Source organism: Cotesia typhae, unplaced genomic scaffold (genome assembly GCF_013202065.1).
Source record: "Cotesia typhae breed Kobodo isofemale line unplaced genomic scaffold, CoteBio_Ctyphae contig_83, whole genome shotgun sequence".
Lineage (NCBI taxonomy): Eukaryota > Metazoa > Arthropoda > Insecta > Hymenoptera > Braconidae > Cotesia > Cotesia typhae.
In genome coordinates, this window is record NW_027423769.1 from 37933 (window position 1) to 64341 (window position 26409).

The window sequence follows — 26409 nt, forward strand, 5'->3', positions numbered from 1 at the left end:
TTTTGTTATGTTTTTATACAAATTAAATTTTTGTAGTTGATTATTAGATTTTCAATACAAACTAAGAAGTACACGCGACTCAGTCATTAAGTTTTTCATTGCCACTAGATACTATGAGAAAAAAAAAAAAAACTTTCATTTTCTTATTAGGATTTGAGCTCTAAAATTAAAAAACAAACGACCTTCCATACGATTATAGCTCTGTCCGGGATATTTGATTTATTTGTGACTTTTTAATTTTGCGCGGGGACATCACAAATTTTAAATAAAAAATGTTAAAATTACTTCACGAATACAAAATTATCAAAACAAACTATGAAACAACTTTATATATGTATGTTTGTAAACATAAAACATATTTTTCTTATTAAATTTCATTTAGTAACTAGACTAAATAGACGACGAAGTAACATTGTTTGAATTTTACTTTCATCCGATAAGCCAGCTGTTCAGGATGTAGGCAATTTTCATTGGACGCTGTACACATTCTATGATTTCTTAGTCGTTGCCTGTAGGTGGCATTGTTACTCAATTGAGCGGGTTTCAAATGATTTTTCCTACGATTTTATAAAATATAAATATTATGATTGATAATTCAAGTCTATCAATCTCATCCAAAAGATATACGCGACTAATTTTCATGAAATTTTATCGATGCTACTAGTTTCTTTACGGAAAATAAAAGTTTAATTTATTTTTATAATAATTTTATGAACATTTCATATCCGTGGGAAAAGTACAAACTTTAAATTAAGAATGTAAAAAAATTTCTTATGAATACAAAAAAATTTACAGAGTAAACTACTAACTAAACTATCCAACAACCTTCTATGCGTATGTTGTTAAACATATTGTTCTAATTTAATTTAATTTATTAACCAGACCAAATAGATAATACGCTAAACATTGTTTGAGTTTTACTTTCTTCAGATATACCAGCTGTTCAGGGTCTCGAGAATTCTCATTAAGCAGTGTGTACATTCTATGATCTTTTGGTCATTTCCTGTAGGTGGCATTGTTATTCGATTCACCGGGTTTCAAATAATCATAATTTTTAGATAATTCGTATTGTAATTATGCGTTTCATGCATTGTCTTATTTACTAGCAACAATATTATAATAATAATAAATGATAATTTAGGAGCTGATTTTTAAAATGGTATCTTTTCATTTTTGATTAATCGAGAAACAGAACTGATTATCTCCAATTCTAAATATTTTTATCAAACTTTTTTAATTTTGCTATAAAGTGCTATCGGTTATGAAGCTACAATTTGATTTTGATTTAGGAATCTTTATAATTCTTGAAGTAATAAATATTTAAGAATTCAAAAAACTGCTTTTTTTAAAATATGAAAAGATTCCCTTTTCGAAAATCAGCTCCTCAATTGTAATCATATCATAATAACAAATAAAAATAATAATAGTAATATTTATAATAATGGTAATATCGACAAAACCAAAAGTAATAATAGTTATAATACTAAAATTATAATATCGACAAAGCTAAAAATAATAATAGTTACAATATATTAAAAGTAATTATATCGGTAATAATAAATTGATGTTACAAATAATAGTAATATTAATATTTATTATTATTATTATTATTATTATTATTATTATTATTATTATTATTATTATTATTATTATTATTACTATAATAATTATTGTGCATTGACGTATTTAATCTAAATTAAGAATTTTTTTGATTAAAAAAAAAGCGTTAAAAATTTCTTTATGTATATAAAAATTTAAAATTCTCATTGATCATCTGGTTTATTGATTAAAACTGAAGATTAAACGATTCTTAATCATATTAAGTTTTTTAATGCTACTAGTACTATAAAAAAAAAAACTAATTTTTTGATCAGGATTTGAGCTCTTTAATTAACGAACATACGACCTTTGATATAATAATATCTTTGCCTGCAATAATGAAAAAATTGTTTAGTTCTATGAATCAGAATTATTTCGGTTCTGACAGCGTTGAATATAACTGCTTAAATTTTGTCCCTATTATAATTTTTTATTCAGATATCTCTGCATAGGAACACTTTTTAACAAGAAATCTAATTTCTAATGTTTCATATTTTCGATAACAATGATACTAATTATAATACTAAAAGTAATAATATCGGTAATAATAAATTGATGTTAAAAATGACAGCAATAATAATATTTATCATTATCATTATTATTACTTAAATAATTGTTTGTTATTTTCATTGAATTAATGTGTATTGCAGTATTAAATCTAAATTAAAATTTTTTATTATTAACAAAATGTCAAAATTCTCTTTGTATATCTAAGAAATGTATAATTTCCATTGATAATTTAAGTTATCGATTTAAACCGGAGGCGTTTACGCGGATTAGTCAGTTTAAATTTTTTAATACCACTAGCTAATATGAGAAAAGAAAACTTTAATTTTTTTATCAGAATTTGAGCTGTAAAATCAAAGAACGAACGACTTTTCATATGATTATAGCTTTGCCTGAAAAATTAATTTATTTATGAATTTTTAATATTGCGCGGGAAAAGTTTACGTTTGAAATTAAAAATGTAAAAGTATCTTATGAAACAAAAAATTTTATAGAACAAATTATCATACAACCTTCCATGTTTATGTTTGAAACATATTTTTTTAATTAAATTTTATTTGTTAACCAGTTTAAACACACAAAAATTGTATGAGTTATACTTTCTTCGGATAAACCAGATGTTCAGTGTCTGGGGAATTCTCATTGAAAAGTGTGTACATTCTATGATCTTATGGTTATTGCATGTAGAATCTTTAATGAAGAACCTTATGCAATATTAAAGCTTGATATTGCTTCATTTAATTGTAATATAACACATTTTGATTGGCACTCACACCGCATTTTCCCAATTTAGTCGGCCATATGTTTTATTTTTTAGTAAACACATTTCTCACAATGCAACCAACCCAACGTATACATGCGTATCGACTTATATGTAGTTTGTCATAACTGCGTATGACATGTAGATTTCACCTAACTTTTGTAAAACTTATTATGAAATAACATAGGTTGACTTACTTATAAAATTCTCAACATTAAAAGGATGTTTATTTATCCTGAAAAAATTTGGGGTACTCAATGACGCGCGCCAAGTACGATAAAAAATTTTTTTTTTATTTTTTAATTTTCAACAAATTTTTTTTCAATTTTTTCAACATTATGACGGTTTCTTGGTATTTTTTTGTATTTCATATCTTTTTGTAGAGAATGAAAATTATTAAAATGAGTCTAATTTTTTTTGTAAAGTGCAAATGTTATTGAGATGAGTTTCATGAACGTGGCCTTGGCGCAATTTTTTACAGTGAAACTGTTTTTGTTCGGATAAACTTATTACTATTATTATTTAATAAGTAAAACTAATTTTAAATTTCTTATAGAAGGATTTTGTTTGAGTGGAAGATAACATTAATTTTATAAATAAAATTTATTTTAGTAAAGTAGAAAAGTTTAATAAAACAGTATAGTATCAGGAAAAACTAAAGCTCGAGGCATTTTTATGAAACTACCGTGTAATAGAGACGGGTCGTTTTCTGTTTATGGCCGATACGAGTAAAGTCACTATTCTAGGTGTGAGCATATTACAGTATAACATCTACACTGAACTGAAAAAGAATCGTTTTGATACAAAATTCACTTTAAAACTAAACTTTACTCGATTTTATATCATTTCCTTTTCTCTTTTATTTATGTTTTTTTTTTTTTTTTTTTTTTCTTTTCATCTTTATATAGTAATTTATAATGATTGATAGTGATTTATAGTAAGTTACTGTGCGATCGTATTGTATCAAATGTATTAAGTTTTTCTGATAAAGTGATCTTGTCTCACAGATAATAAATTTCTGAACATTATATCTACTGAAATACATAAACTTTTTTATAAAAATAATTTCTTTTAGTATAAAAGTATTAAGTATGTTTAATGGTTAAACAATGGAAGGTGATGTATGTTGATATAGAGAAAAAAATGATTGAAATTTTAAAAATCTGACATTGCGAACAAATTAATTCGCTAAGTGAATTAAACTTAACGTTAAGAACGTTAAACATGATTCTTTGAATGGCAAATCGCTGAATCGGCTGAATTTCGAATAAAACGACTTGTGAGAAATCTTTAAAGTCTCGCTTGAATTCCATCTTGATTCTGAAATGATTATTTTTTTTTCTTTTTACTTTATGTTCTTTCTTTCTTCACTTTTCCATTCAAAAGACTTAGCTCCCTCTTTTCTTTCTACCTTCTTCTTTCTCAATCACACTATTTACAGAGTATTTTCCCTTTCTATTCGCGATTATCAAACACAGAGAGCAACCGACCAGACTTTTTTTCTTAACTTCTACTCACTTCTATTTCATCGTCATTATACTTTTCAATCTACGCCCTTATCTAGATATATAAACGATGTGATGTGATTTTCTTTTTCATTTAAAGTTCTATAATATTGATGAGATCTTCTCAATGATTTCAACCATGCTTATTAAAAATTACTAGAAATTCAAATTGCGCGCATACGCGCGCCTTAATTTCGACCAATAAGGAATCGGGGACCATATTTTTCGATATTTCGATACTAACCAACTTCAACTCAGACATGAATTTTATATTATAGTAATAATAATATTAAAACTACAGCAGTAGGTAAAAAAAAAAAAAAAAAAAAAAAAAAAAAAAAAAAGTTTCAACGGTGAGTAAGTTATTGATTTAAATATTAATAAACGTCATACGATATTATGTATGTAAATATGTATTTTAATCAATATAGTTAAAACTTACCTCGAGAATGTGCTCAACTTGGTTTTCACGATCAAGTTTTCTATTGGTAGTTGTAATCAAACCTGAAACACGCGATTTACACCAACATAAATTATATTTCATATTAATAAATGGATTTTCTGTCAACTTTTTTCGACTGTCTAATACTTAAAAATAAATATAAGCATACTATAGTATTACCTGTAGTAGAGTTAATAAGAAAATAGCCTTCAGGATTGCCACTAGTGATTGAAAAAGTAAAATCTTGAGGTGAAATATCTCCATCGAATGCTTTTATTTCAAGTACACTAACGCCAGCTGGAGAATTTTCAGGAATGGTCGAATAATAAACGGGAAATTCTGTTAGCGGTGTATTGTCATTTTCATCTAAAACTTGGATATACATTTGCAATTGTGAGCTTAATGGAACGACACCATGATCCTGAGCGTACACAGTTAGCCAATATCCTTCTTTTGATTCAACATCCAACACAGCTTTGGTTCGTATATTTCCTAAAAACAAAATAAAAACATTTTCTTTTATTTTTAAGTTACAAGTTATATCACAATAACATATCTATCTATCTATATAAAGTACAAGATGGTCTGAAAGGATTGAAAGAACAGGAAGGCAACGGGTATAAGGAAAAAGAAAAAAAAAAAAAAAAAGTAAACAATTGCGGGATCATAAATAATATTGTGCAGGAAATTTCATGGTTTTTTATAGAATAAAAATCATAAAATTTTTATCGAGTGAGTAATCTGGTTTGACGTAAATAGAGTGATAAGATGAATGAAATGAGTTTAAAAGTTATCGGTGAAGGGGGAAAGGGGTTGAGTAAACTTTTATTATTATTCATGACTTTGACATTGACTAATTTATTTTTGATTTTTTATCTCTTTATCGGTATTGATTGTGATGAATATAACATTTAAAATGACTTAATTATTTATTATATAATTTAATTTTATAATTACCAAACTTACATATTAATTCGTAATATTATAATTTAGCCTATTAATAAAATTTTAATAATAATTTCAAGTATTTATTATATGGTACATGTACACGCACCCAATTAATAATATATTGAATAATGACTAACTTTAAATCCAATACTCGATAAATTATTTTACAGTAAATCGAACTACCCGATAAATAGATAAATAGTGGTCGCCGGTCAAAAGTTTTCTCTCTTTCTCTTTTATTCTCTATATATAATCTGTAGTTATACTTTAATTTTTATTTTTATTTATTTACAAAACTATTTGACCAGTATACAAATATTTAATTAGTTGATTATGATTATTATATTATTTAAATGATGTATATATGAGTGGGTGGTTATGATTAATAACGAATAGTATTAAATAAGATTTACAGAGGATATAAGAGATTTAAAACAAATAAATATATAACATATATATATATATATATATATATATATATATATGGAGAATAGATATAATAGAGGATTTTGAAGTTTGAGAGTTTGAGATGAGAGGGTAAATGATAGAGAAAGGTTTTAAGTTATGGGAATGCTATAAGGGTCTTTCGGATCCGCCTTGGTCGTGTACTCTTGTCTTCTCGTTCTCTGGTTTCGTATCTGATCTGTGACGAGATTTCCACCCCTGACTAGTACCTCTAACTATCGAGCCACTCAGTGCAGCCTCTCAGGCTTCATATATCAGGCCCCCTGAGTTGGCTTTTTTTTTTTAAGGCTTTTCAAGCTTTTTAATTTTTTCAGGCCGAGTTTTTTAAAGGCTTAAGAAAACCATACGCTTTTTTCTTTTTATTATTGATTAAAAAATAAATAAATTTCTTAATAATACTATTTGATATTGAGCCAAGTTAAAACTAAAGGACATAAAATAATTAGAGTAATGATATATTGTCAGCTATTTTCATAAAATAACATGTACATCAACTACATACATATATATTTGCATATCAAACGTGTACAATAGTAAACGTGAAATGTTTTATGAATAACTATTCTCTAACATGTCTGAATATATACAGTGGTATACATTCACACCACACCGCGATTTAATATCACACAAAGAGTGTCACCAGCGGAGAAAAATGAACACATAACACACTAATGATTTTTCACCAAATATAAATTCTATTGTATTTTGAATCTTAAGATTAATTTTTTTTTTTTAATAATAATAGTCTCTCTTATCTGATTATTAAAGTTGTAGTTATATACTGATTAAATTTAGATTAATAGCATTACAACGACGTGTACGTTAATAATATTTAGTTTGACAATCATTTGTGATTTATTAGCTTTAATTTTGTTTGTTAAAATAATAAAAAAGTTTGTTTAATATGGGATTCGGTGGAGCATTTTAACTGGAGATATAGTCCGGAACAGAGCGTTAGACATAAGTTGTAGGTTCAATTTTATATCATCACCTGTACTGCTGTAATACGTGTTATGGGTATAAAAGTTTATTCTTTGTGCGTTGAGTAAATATTATTGGACACTGTTGGATTGGCGTACCATGTTATATACAATATAGGCTACAGAATAAAAAAAAAAAAAAAATTTATACATACAGTACAATAATCTAATTTTGCTCATCATAAGAGTGTCCAATCAAAATAAAGGCTATAAATCAAGCGATTAACAGACAAATCGACAATACGTGACTAACTTAAGTTTTATTTCAAACAGATGAAATATTAGTTGAAAAAAAAAAAAAAAAAAAAAAAAAGTAGATGAATAGATGAATATAGGGAGAGCGTGCCAAAAGCATTAATGCAGAGCTAAAAGTACACAGGGCGCGGTTTTAGCAAATAAGCTTGTAATAATAATAATAAGAGAGTCACCATATGTGCGTGGGTAGTTATAGTTATAGTAAAATGGGTATTATTCTCAGCTCGTCTACTCTAATTAAGCCTCCTGGTCTATTATAATTATTGTAATAATAATGCAGAGTCATGAGTTATTGTTTGTTGTTAAATAGAAACCCGATAAATATGGCGAAGGAATTAATCAACCGAAAATATAAAAAAAAAAATATATATATTTATTTATATAATAAGCCGTATACATTATTTGGTATTAATCGTATGTAGTAGTGTCTATGAAAAATATTAAAATATTAGCATCGAGGGATTTTGGGAAAGCAATCAATTTACTATATATATATATATATATATATACGATTCAAATTATTCCGATATGTTGGTGGAGCATCTGGCACTCGTTGTGCTCTTACTGCTTGAAAATAATATAGAATTTATAGATATATAGATTAAATAACATTATTATTATTATTATTATTATTATTATTATTATTATTATTATTATTACTATAGATGGCAGATCGCTTACACTGAATTTTTTTCGGCAATTAGTTAATTCACTACGCATTCAACACTAGATATATTTTATTACGGATTTTACTTATATCTGATGAAAAGTCAATAAATAAATGTTGAAAATAAAACAAAGATAAAGATTGAAAAAGCCGATAAAGGTTCTCGTATCATTAATTTACGAAATAGCCAATTGTTTGGGGGTAACTTTTGAGGCTGCTGATCGGGATAGAGATTTTATGAGTGTAAAAAGTTATTTGCTCTGGTTCACTGTGGGTAGCCTTTTCTAAATATATTGCTAAAAATAATGAAAACGATTTTTAGGGATTAATTTCTTGATGTGGTTTAAATTAAAAATTTTTTTATAATTTTAATAATTTTTCTCCTATGGTTATTCATCATTCATTTTATTTTTTTTTACTGGTGAGATTAATTTCCATATATAAAATGAATAGAGTCGACGGTGAGCATCGCGATGGTGTAAATGGATATTATAAGCTGAATTTAAAATAGTAAAAACACAGCTCCTGGTAAACCAGGAGAGTTTGTAGCGTGACGAATTCGCATAAAAACATCAAGACCACACCCTGGGTGAATGAATTAGTTTTAATCTCAGCACACACACTCTTCTTACAACAGCCCTAAAATTAACGTCTGTTGTTCATTAAATATAAGGCTCTACTTCTCTATAGCCATTTACATCATATCATGTAAGTGTCTCGTTTGCGTGCTACTTTTCTGCACGCTATTTTTAAGCTTATACCCCATACCGTTTATCCACACGAATATATATCCACCAATATATCATCTATATAAAATTATTTTTTAATTTTTATTTAAAAAGGATAGCTTACAGAGCAGTACTATTTACAGTATGGACATCTTTCAATAGTATTTCTTTTTGTACGATTATAATATATATATATATATATATATATATATATATATATATATATATATATATATATATATATATATATATATATATACCGAAGATATCCGTCAAACTATGTATCAATCAAATGTTGTATGTTACATGTACCCCACGTAATAATAATAATAATAATAATAATAATAATAATAATAATAATAATAATAATAATAATTCTACGATTCCTTTGCTTCAGAAAAAAAAAAAAAAAAAAATTAATTAATTAATTATTTTTCAAACAAGTTTTTTTAATTTTTTTTATCTCTATCCGGTAAACGGAAAAGGTTATACAGCTGAAAAATTAAAGCTGTTTGTTATAAAGCCACTCTTAAAAATGGATAAAAGTGATTTTTAAAAAAAGTGATCTAAAGAGAATAACAAAAATTTGTTTGGCATGAGTTTACTGTAAGTACAAGTAACCGCAAATAAGCTCGAGGTATAACGGCATCAAAGCTTTTTAATGAAATTAGATGGTCTCTTTGGTGGTTTCGATGGCACATGGGCGATGCGTAATAGTGGTCTTAAACCGCGTGCCTCTAGTAGTCACCAGGGAAATGCCGATCAACCTCAGGCTATTTCTTTCTTATCGTTAAGTCTACATCTTCTTTTTCATCGTCATCATCATCATCATTATTGTTGTTGTTGTTATTATTATTTTTATTTTTTTTGGTACAGAGTTAGCAACCATACCACAAATTTTTCCTAAATTTTCACATCGTACCGTGTTTAATGTTTTTTATTATCTCAAATACCCATAAGCACAACAGTGCTTGAGAAAAATTTAATTCACTTTATCAGATTATTGTTTTTTGTTTTAAATAAGTCCAGTGTTAAAAAAAAAGATAAAAAGTTTAATCCTTCATGTACACAAAGTTGATTTTTTTAATCCGTCGTTTTATTGCTGTTGGAATAAAAATATTATTAAAATAATTACTTTGCTCGCTTAATGACCTTTATATTCAGAATAAAAGTGTGCTTTTTCAAATATAAACGGAATTCAAAACAACTCATCCAGTACAATTCACAGAGTATTAATTAAATTGTCACTTAATTAAAAATATTATAAATTTTTATATTTTTTTTTTTAATTGTTATTAAAATTTTTCCTCGAGTAATTAATTATCAGGTCAACTAATATAGTAAGTAAACTGTATAATATTTATTTTCATTTTACTGGTACTGTATTATTATAATTATTATTTTTTGGACCCTCAGATGAAAGTCCTTAGTCAAAAATATTCTTATCCGTCTGAATACCCGGAAAGACATAAAGCCAAAACTTTCATAGAAATAAACTTTATCTTATTTTTTGTACATTTTTTATTTTATCATTCTTTTTAATGATGGTACTATGATAAATATGAAAATATACTTATAGACATAAAGATACAAGATTCAAAGTAGTTTGTTTTAAAACGTGTATCTTTGGCTACGAAACTGGGACAAACAGAAATAATAATAATAATAATAATAATAATAATAATAATAATAATAATAATAATAATGCAGTACTCGGTACTTGGTCGGGTAACATAAACAGTATCAGGAATACTAGCACCAACCAGACTAGATGTATTTAGCGACAAATGAAAAGGGATGCAGCAAGTTTACTAATAGACATACTATTTTACAAAGTTAAGTTATACACCTTGAAACTACCGTTCAATTCTATCCTACTGTGTCTTCGAGTATAGAGTCCCCAATTTATAGAGCAAGAGAGATAAACTTTGCTCGTTTACAGATTTAGTAAAGACGTTTATAAACTTTATAGTTTGTATAAACTATGTATTCAAATTATTACAATCTCACAATCTGTTGTAAGCGAATTACTTGTTGTAATGAATCAATATAATATTGATGTGTGTACAATTTATTTATATAATTTTTAAACTTTATTTGCAAATTGTAAGCTTGTTTTTAAAGTTCAATGCATATATATTCGTTAGATTTTATAAACATGATAATAGTAAAGTTTATATGTAAACACACACACACACACACACACACACAGAGAGAGAGAGAAAAAGGTGGTAGAGATAAGAGATAAGGTATAAGGCATAAGGGTAATGGAGGTGACAAGGAGAGAATTTTAACTTATTTCCATGGAAATAGTATTTTCGACCGTTCACTCGTTCACTCCCAGCTCTATTACTTCAAGAGTAACTTCTCTACTCCTCTCTATTCTCTAGTGTATGTAAGTAAATATATAACTTGCGATCCAACGTGGATGTATATAGAATAAGAAGCCTCTTGACTTAATCTGCGATTCACATTCGAGAATTCAATATATGCTGCAAAGAAAAAACAAAAACAAAAATAAAAAATAACCAAAATAACGGCATATCAGTGTATCCAGGTGCAATTTTATCCGTGTTCATTTATACTTTTAAAGATTACGGAAAAAATAAATTTCAGTATTCATACTATTGTATGCCATCGTATGATATATATATATATATATACGTAAGATTATCTACCGGATTGTCCGTTGGAGAAGATCGTAATCCCCGGAATTTGCTCGTTAGCTTTACGACTCTTACCATACGAGAAACGAGAAATGGCGATGGTTTAACACTGTACATCTATCTATATACACATGACAATATTTACGACATTGTTATTATTTCCTGAATCACATCCTAAATAATTTTCCAGTCTTTTTCACATGTTTATTAAATTTTATTACACACACTATCATGTTTTATTACTATCAGCATTTTATTTTCTTTCAAATTTTAATTATTTCGATTTTTATCATTTTTTCATTTTCATTGTATAGTAGTTTAAAACTTCTGTAGTACTTTATTTTGTTTTTTAAGGGGGATAGCCACTGTAAAATTTCGGAAAAAAAATTTTTTTTTTTTTTTCATTAAACTGAAGTTTATATATTCAAAATTATGTATTTCAAATTTTATAGAAAAATTCCGAATAGTTTTCGAGTTATAGTCATTTTTATAAGAGCGCGTCGATTGACCGTTTTACGCGCGGCGCTTCGACGAAAACGTCGCCTGCTCGCTCCGTCTTTGATTCGTACGGGTTGGCGATTGTTTTCCCTCACGATTGTCAACCGTTACAATTATTTGACTTTTAACGTATATTTTTTCTTATTGTTGAGATACTGTACCTCATAGTTTAGTTGTTTTGTATGAATACACACTCGTTCTTTAATTTATTGAGTTTCTTAGTGTACTCGTTATTGTTTACTTACTTATTTTTTTAAATCTTCTGATCTTTTTTTTGTTTATTTAACAAAAAAATTTGTTAAATAATGGATCGTAAACAAAGTAAAGTTATTAAAAACGAAAGAAAACTGCCAAACGACAGGAAAAAATTTAATCGACCGCTCAACAGATATGAAACTGAAAAAATACTGGCTCTCAACGACGTGATAGTGCTTCCAAGAGGAAATTATCACAAAAATCTGATTGTACAATTGATTCGAGTATTAGCTACAAAATTATAAATTTTTTTCGATATTTAATTTACTAAGTGGCTGTGTATCGTGTAAAAAGTGTGGTGGTGATGTAAACTTTACTGAGACAAGTATTCGAGGATTAGGTTTTAAACTAGTTGTGAATTGCAAAAATGTGATCCAGTTTTGATAAATTCATGTCCACTCATCAAGAATGCGTATGAAATTAATCGCCGTTTCATCTTTGCAATGCGGATAATTGGTATTGGGTTATCTGGAGCTGAAAGATTTTGTGCTTTCATGGATTTACCACGACCAATGTTCCATAGCTTTTACGATCGTCTGGTCACACAAATCAGAAATGCAGCTAGAAACTGTTGTGATTTAGTGTTGAAAAAGCTGCTAAAGAAGAAATCCAAGAAACCTGCAAGCATTTAAAATCCAATGACATTCCTGGAATTTCTGTCTCCGGTGACGGTAGTTGGAAGAAAAGAGGGTTTAAATCTTCATTTGGTATATCTTCTCTAATTGGTTACTTCACTGGCAAAATCGTAGATGTAAGTATGAAATCCAGTTATTGTAAGATGTGTGCGCTAATGAGCTCAAAAAAGGAACAGCTGAATACGATCAATTTATGCAAGACCATGCTCTAGACTGTCCAATAAACCATGAAAATTCTTCTGGACAAATGGAGGTAGATGGAATAAAAGAGATGTTTATGCGATCAGAGTTATTACATAACGTTAAGTATGTAAACTATATAGGTGATGGTGACACTAAAACGTATAAAAATATTTGTGATGCTAAACCGTATGGGGACATGGTGAAGATAAAAAAAAAAGGAATGTATTAATCACGTGCAAAAACGAATGGGCAGTCGACTAAGGGCTTTGAAGAAGCAACGAACTAACAAGAAGACAAAAACAGGAAAAGAAGAAAATACACAGAAAAGTTTAGGTGGGAAAGGTCGATTAACGGACAAAGCAATTAATGAATTTACAAAGTATTATGGTTTAGCAATCAGACGTCATTCTAATGATGTTGATGAGATGTATAATGCTATTTGGCAAACATTTTATCACAAGTTTTCATCACCCGAAGATCCGCAGCATTTTCTTTGTCCTGAAGGTGCAAATTCGTGGTGTCAATTTCAAAAGCTGTGGCAACAAATACTTTGGACTCATTAGTTGAAAAACCACCACTTCCTGCAGATATTGCGGAAGCTTTAATACCGATTTATGAAGATCTATCGAATCCAGAGTTATTGGAACGATGTGTCGGTGGGTTTACACAAAATAATAATGAAAGCTTCAATGCATTAGTGTGGCAGCTCGCCCCAAAAACAAATTCTTCTTATTCCCTTATTGTTGAAATAGCTTTATATATTTCAACAATAACATTCAATGATGGGGCTCTAGCAACTCTGAAGATATTAGAGAATCTCGATGTTAAAGTAGGACCAACACTCTACTCATACTGCGCTGAGCGCGACGCTACTCGGGTTAAAACTGCTGAAAGCCGCATGGAAACGGCCAGTAAAAAAATAAAAAAAGTCAAGGTCAATACTAAAGATAAGGAGGAAGAACCCTCATATGGCCCAGGACTTGATAGTTTGATGTGAGTATGAATATTTTGTGAAAGACTAGATTTTAAAGTTGCGAGAATCTTCTTAAAACTTTACTCGCGTTTTTCTCAAAACGACTTTTTTCAAACTTTCCGGTACTGTAATTTTCGTAAATATGAACCGATTCTCAATTTTTTTGTTTCCCCGTATTCGTCTACTTAGTGGCTATCGTCGCACGTAGGGGATTTTGAAAATTTTAATTTTTAAGATTTTTAAGGCTGTTTGAGTCCAAAAAATGAGGAAAAAGACGAAAAAATTTTCAATATGGCGCCATTTTTTCTCAAATCAAAATTTTCAAAATCCCCTACGTGCGACGATAGCGACATTCCTATAGATTAAAATGCCGTTTGGTTTTTTTGTTTCAGATAATCCGTTTTTGAGTTACAGTACCGGCAATGGAGGGGGAAATTTTTTTGGTGCTCTACAAAAATGTTTATAACTTTGTGATAACAAAATATTTTTGAATAAAAATTTAGGAGAATTATCCTCAACATATACTTTATAAAACAAAAAAAACCCGATCCCCAAATTCCTTTATTATCCTAGTAAAAAAAATTCCCGAAAATTGCCTATTTTTTCCAGCGTCACAGTGGCTATCCCCCTTAATGTTCTTAATACCTATATAAACACATGTGCATATGTATACATCCAGCTACTAGCGGCAATTGTAATTACTATTGTTGTTTTTTTTTTTTTTTTTTTTTATCATCATTTTCTATTTGGTGAGTACCAAATCCGGACTCAACATGTTCTGACTCACTGAATGCGTGACTACATTTGACACGGTTAAAAAATAAAATAGAAAAAAGCATGCAAGCGATTTTCCACACGGTTTGAGATTCATAACGCGCTTCGTACACATTGGACATTACGTCGTGTTCATTGGACCATCCGCCCAGAGCAGAGATAGTCCGGATAAATCTGCTTCTTTTTTTATACTTTTTTCTATTCAATGCACTCAGTGATGCTGTGCCACAGTAGTGTACTTATTTCTTTTGCTATTATGATATTTTTTTAGTATTTATACCTAATAAAATTTTAAGTATTTTTTTGATCCCTTAATTTTTTCCACTAATGTATATAATAACACTAGCTAAGAGTTTAGGTGTTGATCTATATTATACAAGTAAGGACCAGAAGATGATAGATTGGACCGTTGGGCTAATGGATTAACGTTCGTCACTTATCGACGATTCATTCTCTAAAGTTATCTAGTGACGTACTTTGAAAGTATATAGGCATATACAAATTAGAATATATTAGGGTATATATATGTAATAAATATAAAATTACAAAAATAGATAAAGATGAAAAAGTTTTAGTATATATATATATATATATGAGTCGTTAGTTTATTGGGAAAAGGATTTTAAGTCCCAAGCGATCTTCCGGTTGGACGATGAAACGCACGGGATCCATTACTCATGCTGCATCGAGACAGTAACGAGTAACGCTGCGGGTAATTAACCCCGGTACAAACACCTACGTACAATCACAAGAGACCCGTACCGTATTATACCACTACTCAACTGCTGTTGCTGTTGCTGCTGCTGTTACTGCTATTCTCCAACCAACTTGGATTCAAGATTCAAGACACATAACAACATAACACCAACTATGCTTGCAATTGCTATTTTTAAAAGTACACCTGGTCACTGGGACATAAATCTCATCATTCCCACGCAATAATACAATTCTTAATATCAATAATGTTAATAATGATAATAATAAATAGTAACAGCTCAGGATTTTTTTTTTCTTCAAAATGTTTGCATCTCTATAGAATAAATTTATGTTAAAAAAGAAAAATATTATTTGTATATGTAGAAATTAAAATTTTCATTCATTTTTTGGCTCGTGAGTTTTTATCATTGTCATATTCACGACATTTCATTTTCCGTCTATACTGACTATACTGTATATATAACGTACGTAGTATTTTTCACCATTTGTGTCAAGAATTTCATATTTACAGAAACACTCATAGGTACTCTACAAAAATAACAGTGTACTCTTTTATTTACTTAACTTGGCACATCAACAAATTTATTTAATTAATAATAAAAAATTAAGGTCAACATCTCTGGGTAATAGAAAAGTATAATTGCAGTATCCGCATAATTGGTACTATATATATAGGATGTGGAATACCAATTTGGATATATTTATTTTTTCATCGAGAAGTTTGATTAACGATGAGAAAGCTAAAATACCATCTTTAATTATCTATACTCTTGATAAACACAAGTAGCAATTGTCGGTTTGCTGTAATTATTATTTACACGTGTAATTAGAGAGTAATTGAGAATGCAGGAGGTAAAAAATGATGATAATAATGATAGATTGGTGTTTATATAGATATGTTTTCTCGCATAAACTATTAATAAATAATATAAATTGATTCATAATTGATAAAAAAAAAAAAAAATTAAAAGTATTACAGAGAAATAACTATTTAAATATATAAATAAATAAGTAAATGAATTTTTATTGTGCAGCAACCTGTACGGTTGACAGGATAATCGCGATTATCTGGGCGCTTACAATAACGGCGCATTCTATCCTTGTTTATGCGGCTGGACTATATAATTAACAAATAGTTTAAACGTTAAACGTGAGAAGGTGTTTGTTTGTTTGTTAGTCGTTGTAGTTGCTAGAGCCTGTTAAATTGTTATAAGTTGTCAAGCAATGTGGGTATTTTATTGAAATTTTTTTTATTAAAAAATTCTTTAATAAATAATTTTGATATAAATAAAATTGTCTTTATTTTTCCCAAGTATCGATCGATAAATTCTGAAATTGGCCGGATAGGATAGGGATTTAAAATTGTAAATGATGTATTTGTCTGAGACCGTATGCCCCGGATAGGGAGACGTAATGTGGTAGAAAGTGATGCTTATATTTGAATAAGTCAAAAGAAGGATAGGAAAGTAGAGAGAAAGAATAAGAAAAAAGTAAGCAAGTGAACGAATGAAATACTGAGATAGGGAATGAAAAAATACTTAATTAAAATTGCTTATTATCCAACTTTTATTAATATTTAATTTCTTTGGATATCGTCTGAATTATTGGTTTATGCATTATTCAATGTGGTGCGCATAAAAAAATGCCTGAGTAACAATTTAAATAGCTATTAATATATATATATATATATATATATATATATATATATATATATATATATATATATATATATATATATATATATATATATATATATATATTTTATAAAATTTGTAAAAATTATAATAAAAATTAATTTTTATAAAAAATAATGTGTAATTTGTTGATAATATAATTATAATATATGATATTTTAATACGAGTTTAATATAAGATGAAAATGTAAGCTGCTCTTAAAGTGAAATCGGAGACAGAGAATCCGGTATAATTTATAAGGTTCCATGGTATATCGTAATATAGTAGGTATATAAGGATGCTAGACTGGTTATTTGTATTTGTATATATAAAATAAATTTAATATATACTTTGTATTGTGGTATATTTACAAAAAGACGTAGGAATGTTAAAGGAGTAACGTGTGGGCGTAGTGAAACCGCCCTGGAGCATGTAGTAGAGTAAAAGTGTTCTATAAGTGTACTGTATTTATATGTGTATATCTATACTGTTGTTGCCCGTGGGCCCTGCTTAGAGATTGTCAGAGAGAGACATTGCATTGAGGTTAAATAGCTGAACCCCGGGGACCTACAGGTCAAATGCCTAAATTGCCGCGTCACAGTCCGTAAAACAGGACAGACTAACCGTTTATCCGACCGTGGTATTAAAACTCTAAAACCTAGGAACAATATGTCTAATAAAATGAAATAAAATAAACATTATTATTATTTATTTATTTATTTATTTTTTTTTTTTTTTTCCCATTTATATTGATTTATCTTTTTTGCACTGTTATATATTAAAAAAAAAAAAAAAAAAAACTCACGTACCGTGTTTTTCTTTTCTCTAACGGCCTCCATTTTCCACTCAAGAAAAGAAAAGACACAACATTAAATGAAAAAGCTAAATTGAAGAAAAATAAATAAAAGCATGAAAAACGAAATAATAATTTTATCTATAGATAAATATATCCTAGAGGCTTTTCTGTTGGGTCCTTGTTATAGTTTTATTCCTTAGAGAGTAAACTCGCGTGTCGGATAAATTAGCCGTAAGATTGACACTAACGTCGAGCAAGTGAATGTCGCGATGGTAGATTTGCTGCGGTACTTGCAAAAGAAAAATATACACAACTATCAACTAATCAAGTATTTTTTCTTTTTTTTTTGTTCTTCAAATGCTGTAAGAATCAGTCATTTATTCTTAAACAATCAATAAGAAATGAGACAGCTTACATGGATAATATAAATATATATATGTTTTTTTTTTATTTTTTTCCTTTTTTTCAGGTGTCGGCTGAGGTTTTTTAATAATTGACAGGCGATTTAACTGAACGTTATGCTCATGTAACTCACGAGCGTAACCTTCTCTTATTTTAATATATAATATAAATTTATGATGTTATAAGGGTAAGAGCTTTTTTATAATAACTTTAACCTATTTTCGTATCTTTGTATACCTCAACAATATTTTTATTAAATTTATTGGAGCTAGGCTATTATACATTATCGATTAAATTATTCAGAAAATTTTGCAAAGTCATCATTAATCGTACACTTTATATAAGATTTTCTCTGGTTCCGCTTCAGCTCTACTCAATGGGGTACGTGTCTCAACTTTTAAGTAATTTTTAAGTAATACGCATATACAATCGATTCTGGATTATTAATTGAGGTAGCTTGTATTAAAATAACATCAATCTAGAATCTAGAATAATTTATAAATTATATTTCAGATAAATATTGTAAATTTTTTTAGTAGACAATAAATTAAATTTTTAATTTCAATTAGTTTTATTGAGTCGTATTTGGTAATAAAGAATGTCTGGCCAATGAAATTTTAAATTGAGAATTCTACGGGTGGATTTTTGTGCTCAGTAATCGAGTGTACATTGGACAGTATAGAATAGAAGTTGTCAAGAGGAAAGTAAATAGGAATAAAAAAATTATCATGATCACGAGGGACAAGTTGTACACAGTAGATAAAAATAAATAAATATAACAGACTATTTATTTATACTGAACAGTTTAGATTTTTACAATTTCCCAGAGAGATTCATTTTTTATTATTGAAAGTAAAAGTGAAGAATGTCTATCCGCATTACTGTTGAACAATTAAATAAAAAAAATTCTCGAATTAATGAAATATTTTTTAAAATAAATTATTCATTAGCTATTGTTATTATTTTCCGAATAATGCGTTTCCTGATTGTCAAACAGACAGAATCTCTATTATCAATTATAATAGCGTGGAATACTTGAAATTATTTAAAAAAAAATTTTTTATTCCATTGAAAAATGTTATCGCAACGGAAAATGTGTTATTTCGTACACGATAATAGTTGTTCCTCGTATCGAATTAGTATTGGGTTGTATTGAGGCATATTACACGTGTACTATAGTACCATATATATATATATATATATATATATATATATATATATATATATATATATATATATATGAAATAGTATTCGCGTGGTTGGAATATTATATATCGAGGAATATAAGGTTAAAGAAAGAGAGAGAGAGAGAGAGAGAGAGAGAGAGAGAGAGAGAGAGAGAGAGAGAGAGAGAGAGAGAGAGAGAGAGAGAGAGAGAGAGAGAGAGAGAGAGAGAGAGAGAGAGAGAGAGAGAGAGAGAGAGGTAAAAATAACAAAAAGAAATAAAGTAAATGGATATAGGCAGAGAAAGGGTAAAGGAAAAGGATCGAAAGGGCAGTACCCGTAAGACGAGAAATCGATTCCCGTTGCAGCTTGCACGAAAAATCGTATGTCTGATTTATCCTGTACGATAAAGTATGTATGTACGTATAAGGGGGAAGTATTACTTCCATTGCACCATTCTCCTTTTATTTATGATATAAATACAAATTCTTAATTTGCTATAAAATATATTCAATCGTTTATTGATTTAAATAAATACGGATTAAATTTTATTTAATATCACATGGGTATTTATATTATAATTATATTTATTAGTCAATCTGTTTTATGATTAACACTTTTAACTGTTCAGAAAAATTTCAAATAAAAAAAAAAAAAAATCAATAATGTTTATTGAAAATGTATCTAATTATAATTATAATAGTTAGTGAATACAAACAATTCTCATAAAGTGTAGTAATAACCAAGTTTATTATGAATTTATGAATATAAGTAACAAATTAAAGATTTATACACCGTACATACATGTATACAGATGATTAAGTGTAGGTCACTTTGTAATTACAGTGTATATTCATGTATTATTGACTTAACTTAATTGTAAAGTAATCTTCCTATTCACAAACCTCAGGATTAATTAATGCCATCTATCTATCTATCTATCTATATGTATTCTCTACACTTTCCTATTCTCCAATGACAATTTAATAGTCTCTCTATAAGATCTTATATGTGTATTATTATATATTTGTGTGTGTCCTCAGTATAAAGTTAACTTTAGTATATATGATGTATATATACATAGTGATTTATAACAGGAGCTAGCTAGATAGATAAAACAAATCGATGAATTTGAAACACCATGTAGTGTATACATATATTATTATTATTATTATTATTATTATTATTATTATTATTATTATTATTATTATGTTAAGATTCATTGAATGGAATTTTAGATGATCAACAAGTTGAGAATGCTTTCAATGCGACCAGTTTATTCAATCGTATATCATTGACCGTTTTCTCAATGCACTTGTTGTGTTTTATTTTTTGTACTTATTTTATGCACTAAAAACCCTATTTACTATCAATTATTTCCTTTAAATTCTTCTTTTAAAGAAATTATAATTTAAATATTTATACATCCCTATTTACGATGTTTAATAATTAATAAAATTAATAATAGTAAAGCCTATAAAAATTATTTTAACATACTGGTAGTAGACAATGATGATGATGATGATGATGATGATGATGATGATGATGATGATGATGATGATGATAATAAATCAACATGATGTATCAGGAGAGTACCTGAATAATCTAATTTCCAATGACAGTCTCTACTAATCTCTATCGTACATAATTTTGATTTATAATTACGGCCACGTCAATCATTAATCCATCGTATCATTGGTATCATTAACTATTAATGGAAAATTTGTTCCTCTATTCTCACCCAGTATCCACATTATCATTTTATTATTGTTTTGTATCAACGCTACGTAATAATTTTTAATTAAAAAAATGTCATGATAATGTTTTTTTATTTTTTCTTTTCACTTATGACTTCCAAAACTACCAACCTTTAGATCAACCACTGTCTGTCTGGGTTATTTTTACATACTATATGTTTATAAAATGATACTGTGGAAATAACAGAGGAACATACTTGATATTACGAGTATAGATATACGTATATTTTCTTATAGGTATAAATAATAATTCACGTGATCACATCTCCATGGTAATCGGTTTCTTGCTCGTATTCCTTAACTGCTCCCTTAAACTCATTCACACATCTAAATGTTATTTTATGTGTGTATGTATACGTGCATGTAAGGTAGAATATAGAAATAAAGTTTAGCCACTCGGTATCCGTATACGTATCGCGCCAAGTAATAATTCAAATTAAATTTTCGCTTCTCTGCATCTCTTCACATCTTTGTCTGATTATCCTCCTTCTTTTTACTTCTTCCATTATTATCGTCAAAAACACACACAGATTTTTTTTTACCCCACAGTCTCGCCATTTACCGGAAAGCTATCATTTTCTATCCTTCTCACAGTCGCGCATACCAAAAAAATTAAACAACATATATATAAATACTGCACGTTCGAATAAAATGTCTTTTTTTTTTGTTATGTTGCATTTTATATCGATTACTCTTACGAGTTATTTATATTTATTTCAAATTTACTATGACAAATAAAAATATTGATTATCGATAATAAAAAAATTATATATATGTTAAATATTGATTTCAAGTACTTGTTCCACAAATGACAATTTTTTTTACAATGTAAATATATATTTTATAAATTAAAATTTAGGAATAAAAAAAAATTGAACGGTAAAAATAGAAGACATTGCTGTTACGTGCTAAAAAAAAAATGATATTACATTAAGGAACATGAAAATTAAGTTATAATAGTCTACAGGAGTAATTTATATTAATAGAGAAGTTAAAAAAAAAAAATTGGAAATTACCTCTAATCACAATTTACCATAAAATTATACGATAAATCTGGAATATAAACGTTTTACTTGTTCGCCATCATGAATGATTACCAATGAGTTTAGATAGAACGATCGATTTGGTGATAAGAGAGGCGCTCTGGGCTCTCATTTTTAATCTCTTAACTTTTTATTCTTATCCTTTCCCCCTTATATTATAACTCTAGTCAGATCGGCAAGTCTTGCCTTTAGCTTCATAGTTTATGCTGGCTTGATATTTCCTTAAAATTATGGGGTCTCTGCTCACACCACCAGTCATCCATTCATCCATTCATCCAAGCAATAAATCCAATCTAGCAAAGTTCCAACCGTTTCGGCTTAACGATCGGTACTTTGATTGTTGTTATCATGCAAACGTAAAATCAAAACCAAAATCAGTCTCATCATACACATAATTAATTTTTTTTCTTTTTTTTTTAATTAATTAAATTTATTCCAAATATATTAAAGATTAATGATTAATGATTAATTATTAATGGTGCTGAAAATATATATGTATACAATGTATACAAATATAGTAAAGAGGCACGTCCGGGTCATAAGTTATAAGAAAGTTTGCAGCAGCGACCTAAAGATATAATATATAACTGTATAACTTTATTCGTAAAATTACGGGCAACTTAAAAGCACCGTCTGCTTGCTTCTTTAGCTCATCGTAATACTAGATATATACTAGATAGCGTATACCAGTTTATATATGTATATTGCTTTGGTTTGCTTTGCTTTGTCTCTTTGCCTTGCCTTGCCTTACCTGTATCTACACAGTGGTGCTGCTGGTGCTTATTTTGCCTAGGATATCTTTTTATTTTCATTTTTCTTTTCTCCTTACTTCCTTACTCTTAAAACAAATTCAACCCCTTTTAAATAATTACCGTAAACTTTTTTTTCTAAAATATTATTTTCTGGTTGATTAAATGACTTTTTAGATACTCTATATATATATATATATATAGAGGATATTCAAAATCGTTTAATAAAAGTATAAGTGTACATATAAAGAATATAAATTATTATAGTATATATAGTGTTGTAGATATATATACAGAGGGAGAATAATATAATAATATGCATAGGTACGCAAAATGGTTAATTATTGTCCGACGATTGGTATGGTCCAATTTCCTTGCTGTGATGAGTATGGAAATTGATTTTACGATCAATTTTACGTTTTCATTACACAGACTTTTGAATTTTTATTTTATAGGCGATATTAAAAAATTCTTATTCTTTTTTTTAAATAGTTAAATTTAATTTTTTACGTTGCTTATACTAAAATTTGTTATGAAAAAAAAAAAAAAAAAAAAAAAAAAAAAAAAAAAAATTAGTTTCAACAATAATTAAGTTAATAAACAGAATAAATTTTTTTAAATTCATGAATTTAATTATTTCACAAAAATAGTTAGCAAGTTTTAATAGAGTATTATGTTCATGTAAATTTATTTAAATTCAAATTGATTAAATGAAAAAGATAAAGTAAGAAAATTTTGGGTTGAAAAAAGCGTTAATGGGATGAATTTATACAAATTATACTTATTTATAATATTTATTAATAGTTGCTTACTACATAAATAATATAATGTATAAAAATTAAATGTATTGTATGGATATTATTGGCAACTACCTTCCGTGCTAGCTACACACTTAATTACATCACAGGGTGCTTCTTGGATCAAGTCCAGAATTTTTTAATTTAATTAATTATATTTTTCTACAAGCCCTTGCTTTGAGAATTTACTTTAGAGTTTTTATATTAATTTTTGATAATTAATAACTATTTTTTAATACTTTTAAATTACATTAAGTATAAATATATAATATTCGTTTGATGTTTGGTTGACATGTTTGCTTTATTATTATATTAGTATTTTCCCAAATATCAAGTTTAACTCTCAACTATATAGAAATATATTTCTACTTTAATTTTATTATTTAAATTGGTTTCTCAGTAATAAATAATACTTGGAGAAAAAAAAAAAAAATACCGTGGTTACTGTTATAAATGTTATATTTTTGAAACCAGTAAATCCGATAAAATATATTTTGTGACAACGGATGTATCCGTTTTATATAAGTAATTTGACAGGTGATATGATAGACATAGAGTTGATATTCCAATTCGTATACTGACTAACACTAATACTATCGATTTATACAGCAACAACTATGATTTCACAGTTGAACATAGATACAATAATACTGTATATATATATATATATATATATATATATATATATATATATATATATATATATATATATATATATATATATATATATATCAAGGTATGTAGGAAGATCGGGATATATTAAACTCAGTAACTCGGTTCTCGTTATGGTTACTCAGCATATGAATGCATTCGTATATTTTGACAGACGAGGCTTTATCAACGATGACAAAACGCGCGCGTTCATCTTGCACCAGTGATAACGTTATATCCGGTGGCACTGCACTGCGTTGCACTGTACCGCAAGGTACATGCATAAATATATCTACATGTTTGTATACTATACTGTATGCGTACGTCACTCTTTAGTACAACCTAAATACATATAAATACGTTTACTATGTTGTGTTACCATGACACTCACCATGATGGTGAGTTAGCTATTCCTATATTTATATAGTAGGAATATATAATCTCTGAGGAACTGAGCGACTGTGGTATGGGGTTATTACGCCCGTTGGCGTGTGTTGTATTTATATTATGTGTTAGTCTGTCATGGAAAATATACTGAAATTATATTAGTAGTTGCTTGAGATTCACAAAAGCTCCGCAGAGCCACTGTATGGGGATTAAATACAACCTTAAAAATCTTTAAATTTATCATTTAAAATTCTTCGACATTCATGATTAATTATCAAGTATTATATCCTTTTTTTATTATTACTATTTTGGTAATGTTCGACGATATCTGGGTAGATGGGTGAACAGGTGGATGGTTAAAAGCATAAATTAAAAGTTTGTCAGTAGGCTAGATTCTTTTTCTTTTATTTCATTCTCAGTGCTTCTGCGACGAAACAGATCGTTAATCCATCGTGTCACAGTCCGTGAAATAATTTCACAAAGTTAACTTTATATATATATATTAAACCTTGGTACCAAGACGTACGCTGTTCTTCATTACACTCCAATGTATAGTCGCTCTTGGAAAAACTAAAATCATATTTTATTCAGCTCATACACTTTCAGTGACTATTTCTGTCATTTTTTTCTTTGTGCCTCAGTATTAAAACTTTAGATAAAGAATAAAGAAAAAAAATATATTGTACAAAGGAACAAGGAAAATATTCTACAAAGATAATATTCCTCGACAGAAAGCACTACCGTACAAGGACACTTGTCCTTTTATGTCTGTCTTGAGATTTTTTAATTTATTTTAAAAAATAAAACGTAAAGAAAAAAAAAAAGTAACCCTTGCGATCAATCTGAAAAAAATTTTTTATCCGAGAAAAACTTTATTTCAGAATTAGTCATGAACCAGTAAATTGCTAACAACCAAGATAACCCAATAAAACTTAAACATTTTCAATCGTACAGCTGAATTATGCAGTAGCAAGCAACTTTACTTGAAAAGAAACCCCCTGTCCCTGTGAGGGAGTAAAGAGGGATGTAATCATTTTATTTATCATAATATTCCATTTCTACATGTTTTCAATCAAAAATTTATGTTATCAAATACTTAATGTATCCAGTAAAAATATAGAGTAATAGAGAAAAAATATGTAAAGAGCTCTGAATAGAATAATAATAATAATAATAATAATAATAATAATAATAATAATAATAATAATAAAATATTATAATAATTGATGGTTGATGGAACAAATTAAAAGTTTCAATTTATTCAAGTCAAAGAATATAATCGATCATATTTTATCCAGTGTTAAATATATATCTATGCTGAAGATAATATTTCTCAAGGCAGGCACAAGATATTGAATACCCCGCATCAAAGACGGCTATTCTAAGTCAAGTTTAAAGTCTAAAGGTGTACATAAGCAATCACTAATAATTAC

General features: G+C 27.9%; 1 protein-coding gene and 1 long non-coding RNA gene across 2 annotated transcripts in view; one reads left to right on the forward strand and one right to left on the reverse strand.

Moving 5' to 3' along the window:
• Kug (FAT atypical cadherin kugelei) overlaps positions 1-26409 on the reverse strand; it is a 98576-nt gene that overhangs the window by 21527 nt on the left and 50640 nt on the right. The window contains 2 exon segments of the mRNA XM_074252153.1: positions 4814-4875; positions 4994-5305. Coding sequence (XP_074108254.1) covers positions 4814-4875; positions 4994-5305 — 374 coding nt within the window.
• On the forward strand, positions 13014-14669 carry LOC141533335 (uncharacterized). Its single transcript, XR_012480244.1, has 3 exons — positions 13014-13026; positions 13123-14086; positions 14459-14669. It is a non-coding gene; the product is annotated as an uncharacterized LOC141533335 (long non-coding RNA).